We start from the raw sequence: 8,331 nt of genomic DNA on the forward strand, positions 1-8,331 counted from the left end.
CATTCACACACGTTCCAACGGAATAGAGACATTTCCAATTGTGTAAAGTACTTATGTAGAATACTTGAAAAGTCGTTTTTTGGTGTATCTTTACTCTACTACTTAGATTTTTGACAACTTTTACTTTTTCTTCACGATATTCATTAAAAAATGATGTACTTTTTACTCCCTACATTTTCCCCGATACCCAAAAGAACTCGTTACATTTTGAATGCTTAGCAGGACAGGGAAATTGTATAATTGACACACTTATCAAGAAAACATCCCTGGTCATCCCTACTGCCTCTGATCTGGCAGACTCACTAAACATATGCTTCGTTTGTAAATTATGTTGGAGTGTTGGAGCGTGCCCCTGGCTTTTACTTTTGATACTTAAGTATATTTGAGCAATTACATTTACTTTTGATACGTAACCAGATTTAAAACCAAATACTGTTAGACTTTTACTCAAGTAATATTTTACTGGGTGACTTTCACTTTTACTTGAGTCGGAGTTCCATAAAGACCATTTCAAATTTCCACTAGCGCTGCGCTCCAGACCCTAAAACTGAGCATGAGTAAAACCCTTCGCTTTATACGGTTATCCATAAGAAACGTCGACATAATGCAGTTTACTTTAAATCACCTCTGAGGGAATTTATCAAAAGTAGCAATTTGACTGAAAATTTGACTGGAAAATCGAGAACACGTCAACACTGAATGTCCCCGAAACATGCGTGCCACATCCACAGCTCGCGGGAGACTGTTTCATTGGTCGGATTTTGGCCACTGAGGAAATTCGATTAAACTGAACCGCGGTGCATAGGTTATGGCCCGTGACATGAACAGGCAAAAGCGGTGAGGGAGGAACGCTCTTCTCCAATCGAACAGTAATTTGCGCCACTCGGTCATGTTGTCAACAAGGCAGCATGATGTATAGTTCAGAAACATACATTTTTTTCCATTAAAAAAAATTGTTTTTATTGAGTAGGCAGATAAAGCATTTTTATCCAAATAAATCACTTGTGCATGTGTGAACACAAACTCATATGCAAAACCGAAATGTAGGAACAGTAAACATAGAAATAGCACACATAGAACATATCTACCGCTTCTTAGACTTGCTTTCAATGAGAATGACAGATCTATAACAGGTATTTCTATGTGAATTTGGTCGGGTCCAATGCAAACATTTTTATCTCAATGTCAAATCATTTTTGGGTAACAGTTAAGTAAGTACCATACTGTGATTGTTTTCAATTAAAATGGTAAAAATATTTTTTTAAATAGCTCATTAGCAAATGGGTGGCAGGGTAGGCTAGTGGTTAGAGCATTGGACTATTACCTGAAAGGTTGCAAGTTCAAATCCCTGAGCTGACAAGGTACAAATCTGTCACAGGCACTGTTCCTCGGCCGTCATTGAAAATAAGAATTTGTTCTTAACTGTCTTGCTTAGTAAAATAATAAACAATCTCTCAAGCAAGATTTTTGCTAGGACTTTCTGGCAGTGGTCTGAGCTGGGAGGGGAAAACTCAAAACTAGCTGTTTTTGACAGAGATGTTGAGAACTTTCTTTCTTACTGATCTGTTCACTAATTTGTCCAAGCAAGCCAAAACAGGCTGACATTTCAAGAATCGTTTCAAACGGCTCTTACATAAAAAGGGCATTATCATCATTTTCACAATTTCCCTGTATTATTCCAACCGATATATAAAATATAGCAAATAACGTTTTTGACTGCACTGGGCCTTTAATAAATAAAGTATGGAAATAAACAAGGAAGTAGTCTGGGCTGGGGTGTTCCTTTGCTGTAGTGGGTATTTTGGCTCATTGCCTGAGACTATCATAATAGACTCCTAGACTCCTCCTCTTTACCGTAACTTCCAAGTCCTTCCTTGTTGAGTAAATACAGGGTAAATCAACATTTTCTACCCTGACAGTAAAAAGTGTGTAATCTTGGGAGGGTTTCGATGATTTCCTCCATTAGCCAACATTCGATATTACAAAAACCCTACAACTATTTTGCAAAATGAAAGGAGGATTTTAACCATAAATGACTCTGATTAAAGTTATCATTATGGCCAGGACTATTTACGACAAAAATTAACAACAAAAAATTAAGAGCTCTGTATAGACAGAGATCATTTATCCAGGTTCCACAACCGTACTCAATCCCAATCTCCTTTTTTAAAATCAGGTATTCTCCTGGCCCTAAATGATAATAGTGTTTATGTTTTTAGTGATCATTTTGCCATGGCAAATGTTGTTATACTAGGTTATTCACCTCTTTGTTCCCAGATAAGTAAATGAGCAAATATCGCATAGTCACTATCAGGAAACTACTCGGCTTTGACCGGAGGATGTCGATAATTACAGTAGAGGGAGAAGATCGAGAGGAAGTTGCATACTAAAAAACAGAATATATGACTGATGTGATGTGAGAGGAACTCTGAAAGAACAAGCAAGACTTCAGCAAAGGTAGTAGAACAATACACACTGCATTTAATGCGTGCTTTAACTTCAATTAGTTTATGTGCCAATGTTTTATTGCTTTTGTTTTAATCAATTTCTATGATTTTAAAGCTTTTATTTGCTTATCAGAAACTTAAACTTGATGATATATTGTGGAGACTAATATTGTTATGTTGAATTTACTTTAAGGATTTTTAATATTTTTTTTATCCTATAATATATTTGTCTCTGCCAGGACATTTTGAGTTGACTTTTTCTGAGCAAGGCTTTCCCCAATCCACTACTTGGGTTAAATAACTAAATGAATAACCTATTCACTGTAGCAGAAAAGCTCTTGTTATGTTTCAGTATACACTCTGTTATACACAAATTAATTTACCATGGTTTACCATGCTGCGGCGATAAAACCCTCAGATGGGGGATTGATTTCCATGATTTGGATGTATTATTCTTATTGATTGAAAGTGGAATCTATGAAATCAGAGCTGCACTGAACCTGGTGTTATTAACTCCATTTATTTACACCCCCTGTTCTTAACCAGAGAGAGCCTGTACATACATGATGCAGAATGGTACCCATGATCAGTAGTGGTATTATTTAAATATATATTTTTGTCATTAACCAGACGCTCTTATCCAGAGCAACTGCTTTGTTCAAGGGCACATTAACACATTTTTCATCTAGTCGGCCTCAGGGAATCGAACTAGCGACCTTTCAGTTACTGGCCCAACGCTCTTAACCGTTAGACTACCTGCTGCCCTATAGGAAAGTAAAATGCTCTATTTCTGCCAATGCTGCTGACTCATACCAGTCTGGTCTAATCAGGAGATAAAGTTAGACTACACAGCAACAAATTAATACATATTCTTTCATGCCTTTTCTCCATTGCATCAGTTGCTGAAGCACCCGAGAACCAGTTCAGACCAGACTCATACAGTAGTTCTAGTGTGCCAATTTCTGTTCTATTTCAAAGGACTGACTCATTTTTTATTTAACTCAGGACTCCACTTACAAAAGCTATTGGTTGCAAAATTTCAAACATGTCATTCCTTCTCTAGGTCAAATGGAGAAGGCTTTTGTCTTGGTTTTACATGTAGTCCTATGGCCAACTCTTGCAGGTATGTCATTGACTTTTGAAAGTACATTCACGATAATACAATAGACTCAAAAGCCACCTTCATATTTTTTTGTCCATTGTTTAGAGCACACTTTAGCCTGGTTATTGTGACTTCTGACTGACTGTTGGATATCTGATCTCAATATGGATGATATTGCCAATGTTGCTAATCTATCTCTGACCCCCCCCCCCCCCCCCCACACAGCCTTGTTCACAGTGGAGGTGGACAGTCTCTCACATGTGGCGGAGTTCAACGGTGATGTCACCATGGGCTGCAGGTTCCAACCTGGGGGCTGGGACCCGAACCTGTCAGTGATATGGCAACGGGTCCAGCCTCTTCCAGATGTAGAGGTGTACAAGCTGGATAACGGACAGGAGGACCTCACTTCTCAGAATCTCCAGTACCGCGGCAGGGCACGGTTGGTGTCGGAGGAGCTGACCAATGGCTGGGCCAAGCTACATGTGTCCAGGCTGAGGATCAACGACTCTGGGGTGTACCGATGTCTTGTGGAAATGGGGGGAGCTGATTATAAACAGACCACTTTGACTGTCAAAGGTGAGTTAAAGCTCTTTCATTGCAATAGCACAGTACTGTAGTTTTTATAAGCAGTCAATCAATATTAGGTAATGAACTTGTCTGAAAAAAAATTGGTAACATTTTACTTTGTTTTTCTTATACGACACAGTAATTACACTGTATTCACATGCTGTTACATATGTAGTTTAACCACATTATAAGTACTGCATTGTAATAGAGTTGAATGTTTTATCATTCAACTTTCATGTGTCCTTTAGCTACCTATAAGACTATCATTAAAAGCATGCAGAGACGTGGGGGAGATGAGGTGGAGCTGGCCTGTGAGTCTGAGGGCTATCCTCTTGCCACAATCAACTGGAGAGACAAGAGTCTCAGGAACATCAAATCCAACGACACCGTTGTGAAAACTCCAGACCAGCTTTTCCATGTCACCAGCAAGATAACGGTCAAATACTCTGAGAAAAACAACTATACATGTGCCTTTGTGGAGAAAGGTGAAGCTCCAAAGGGTCCATCAGCCAGGTTTGACATCCCAGGTATGAAGTGGGTGAATTTCCCTGTTTGGTTACACTATTTGAAGGGCATCTACATAAGGACTTCATAACACATTCATAACTCATACATAACACATTTATAAGCAATACCATGTGACATTATAGTGTGAAAGCACTATAGTTAAAGCACAACAAGGTCTATTTAACCTCTGAATGGAAAGTGGGAGAGCATAGATGTGTTGTTGATAAGATGCTTTAAAACGGGTGCTTTCCTCAACGAGCATAGTGTTGTAAAGCGTAGGTGTCGGGGTGATGTTTTCCCTTCCATTCAATTAATCACATTGTAGGCGTCATAAGTCAATGTGGGGGAAAAAAACATGGGCTTTGAAGATGGCTAGCAGATAGTGTATAAATCTTTTCATGAAGACCCAATTTTTGTCAGAACTTAATCATTGTAGTGGTAGTGGCGTTGTTTTAAGTTTGACCAATTTCTGGAAATTCTCTTAAACCCTTTTTATCTGGTGTAATATTGTTCTCTTTCCTAAATGTTTTTTTTATGTTTAGAAATTTTTACTAAGAACATAGGCAGTATTATATACAGTTTATGATGAAAAATAAAATGGTTTCACTCTCCCTATCTTTTTTACTCACAGATGAAATACCTGTGCTTGAGAGTAAACCTAACACCCTTTCTATTGTATTGGGCACGACGTTGACGGTGGCTATGATCATTGCAGCTACCATCTTGGGGTATCGCAGAAAGAAAGGTAACATACACTTAACTTTTCTACAGTTCTTAATTGATTTGCACACATTTTTTATCTCAAGTTTGTTACAAGGAGTTTCCACTGTTTCATGTTGCCTGAGATAGACAGCCTAGAGAGGAAGTATGTACTTTAACCTCTAAAGTTGTAACTGATGTTGAAGCCAGAATGATCGCGTACAGAGTTAGTGTGAGACTGGAAAAAAAATAATCTGAATCTTGTGACAATGACTTAGAGTCCCTAATGATTTAGCATGTGAGAGCATGAGTGTGTGCTTTCTAAACCTGTCTGAACTGCCACGTGTGGAAACACCCCCACAGTTTGTTTTTGTGTTGGGGGGGGGGGGTTTCACATGTTGTAAATCATGTGGATGGTTTACTACTACTACTAATAATAATAACAACAATAATTTAATACATTGGTAAAGCATCTTTTAATTTAAACAAGAAAAATACCAAAGTGCAGGAAATAAAATAGAATTTTTTTTTTTTTTTTAAACGAAACAAATATATCTAACCATATCATGAAAGCAACAATCAAATTCTAGTAGGAAGGGTAGTCCAGCCGATAGAGATGAGTATTAAGGCCAGCTTTAAAAGTCCCGGCAGCCTGATATAGAGCTAGTCATTCCTTATTTTTAGAAAAGTCCCCTATCAGTCTCGATCTCTATCAAGTTTACAACACAGGAAGTTGGTGGCACCTTAATTGGGGAGGACGGGATTGTGGTAAGGAACAGTCAAAAGGGGATCCTTGGGACGTCCCAACTCTGACGACACCACGTTTAAGTAAAATAAAAATAAATAAAAAGGGTTACGGTAAGGGTTATTTATGGCAGGGTAACACTAACACTTGTGGTAATGGCTGGAATGGAATAGTATGGTATCAAATACATGATTACCATTATTATGAGCCATTCTTCCCCTCAGCAGCCTCCTATCTTACAGTATTACTGCAATAGCATTTTGAGAAGTCAGCGTGTTAAAAACCAAAGAGCGAGAAAGAGGAAAGGAAAGTCCCAACCTTAGACACTAAAAGTGTTACAAAATTACTACTTTCTAAGCAATAACATGAATAGGACATCTCATGCAACATTATGTAAACTATAACCCGCCTTTACGTTCTGTTCACAGGGAGGCCCAGGACCATCAAGCTCTAACACCCTCCTGGGCTCAACAGAGGTGTGACCTCTGACATGTCTGGACCCCTTTCGGCAGCTCCAACTGGTCCTGGTGATAGACTGTTTGTGACTGTCAGTGACCTGTACCAGGAGGCAACAGAGAAAGAGACTCCTCACTGAAACTGTAAACTCTGCCAGGAGAGGACTGAGAACACAAAAGACTCATGGACACACATACACATTGACTCTGTCAACGAAAAGTTGAATTGTGCTACATTTTCTGTTAACTAAATGTGATGCATCCGGGTTGGCATTTCCACTCACTACCAAATATGTTAATGAGAGGAAGCCCAGTTGCCGGCAGTGGGAGAAGATGGAGCGAGATGGATTTTGGCCGACATTGCTAATTTTCTCATCGATTAAAAAGTTGATCTCCATACAGTTTTCTGTTTCCAAAACTATAATCTGTAAAAAACAGAGTGGATTGCATTTTTTAGACTAACATTTGCCAACGATTTTTTTTTAAATGGCGTTGTTTAGGAGTGCAAGGGTGAATTGAGTACTTCACAGAGTAGGCGTTCCCTAATGGAAATATGTAAATATATGCTATAATGTGCCAATAGGATCTCACTAGCTCGCTCTTGGCACTGCCCACCTCCTTGCTTGTTCTGCCCATTATGATTAATTTGCTCCCATTGGAAAGACAGGCTGTGGTCTATCTTGGGTTAGTTATAAACGTCTTTGTCTAGGCCTTCTCATAATGTCATCAAAAAGTATTGCTTCTCCTTCACTTAGAACTAGAATGGTCCATCTACAGAAATTATTATGTCAGGTGCATTAAATATGCACTATGCCGAAATCGCTCCACCATTTCCTGGTTGCAAAAATACTAATAGTTCGCCTAATTTCAGTTTATGTGACAAAACAAGTGCTCATTGTGTAGATAATCATTGTACAATCTAAACAGCTGTGAAATATATTTTCCATAACCAAAAATATTGTATTTTCAGCTGTGAGAAGCTGGTGTACAAAACCAAAAGTAAAAGACTCAAAAACAAAACTTCAGAATGGGGAAGCATAGAAATAGCTCATATAGAACAGATCTACAGCTTCTTAGACTTGCTTTCAATGAGAAAGACAGATCTATAATGCATATTTCTATGTGAATTTGGTCAGGTCTCCCAAAAATGTACATATTGCAGCTTTAAGTGATGTTCTGTTTTGTGTTATTTACTAGATTTTTTCGTTTCATACAACTTATTGGAAGATTTTTGGTCCCTCTGAAGGCCTAGGTCCTATGGTCATGGTTCGTCATTGCATTTACTTACTGTATATCTTGTACCGTTACTAAGTGTAATACAGAGATAATAACATGTTTATACAGAGATGTCCAACTTTGGGGGATTTTATTGAAAAAACAGTTCCCCTCCATCCTTCCCATGAAACCCCAGAAGGAAAATTAGTGATTCCAGCCACAGTTTAAGTATCGCTCATACTAACACAGTTGTTTACTGTACTCCAGGTATTTGATACTGTTTGATACGCATTATGAGTCTAACCATTTGATGACTTAGACCTTGTGACCACACAGTTTCACTTTCTGTCTGAGTCATATGGCAACTCTACAGTGGGACTGGATTGAGTCAGTCCATTGCACAATTTCCTAGAAAAGAACTTTGTCTATAGACATGAAAGATGGGTGGTGCTGATGGGAAATGCTGATGATGTTTCCTGCTTAAAGAAATATCTCGGTCATCAAATTGAAACTCAGTCATCAACTCTGGTCTTTTTTCTAATTCACATAATAAGATATGCTCACTAGTACATTGTAAAACATGTGCCATGATAA

General features: G+C 38.4%; 1 protein-coding gene across 1 annotated transcript; it reads left to right on the forward strand.

Annotated features, from left to right (window-relative positions):
* The first annotated feature begins 2,327 nt into the window (after positions 1–2,327).
* LOC139538374 (programmed cell death 1 ligand 1-like) lies at positions 2,328–7,861 on the forward strand. The gene is made up of 6 exons (XM_071340351.1): positions 2,328–2,457; positions 3,511–3,570; positions 3,775–4,125; positions 4,365–4,643; positions 5,255–5,368; positions 6,496–7,861. The coding sequence occupies exons 2-6, from the start codon at positions 3,516–3,518 to the stop codon at positions 6,519–6,521; spliced, it is 825 nt and encodes a 274-aa protein (XP_071196452.1). The 5' UTR covers positions 2,328–2,457; positions 3,511–3,515; the 3' UTR covers positions 6,522–7,861.
* Positions 7,862–8,331: the final 470 nt, after the last annotated feature.

This window comes from Salvelinus alpinus, chromosome 1 (genome assembly GCF_045679555.1).
Source record: "Salvelinus alpinus chromosome 1, SLU_Salpinus.1, whole genome shotgun sequence".
NCBI classification, from domain to species: Eukaryota; Metazoa; Chordata; class Actinopteri; order Salmoniformes; family Salmonidae; genus Salvelinus; species Salvelinus alpinus.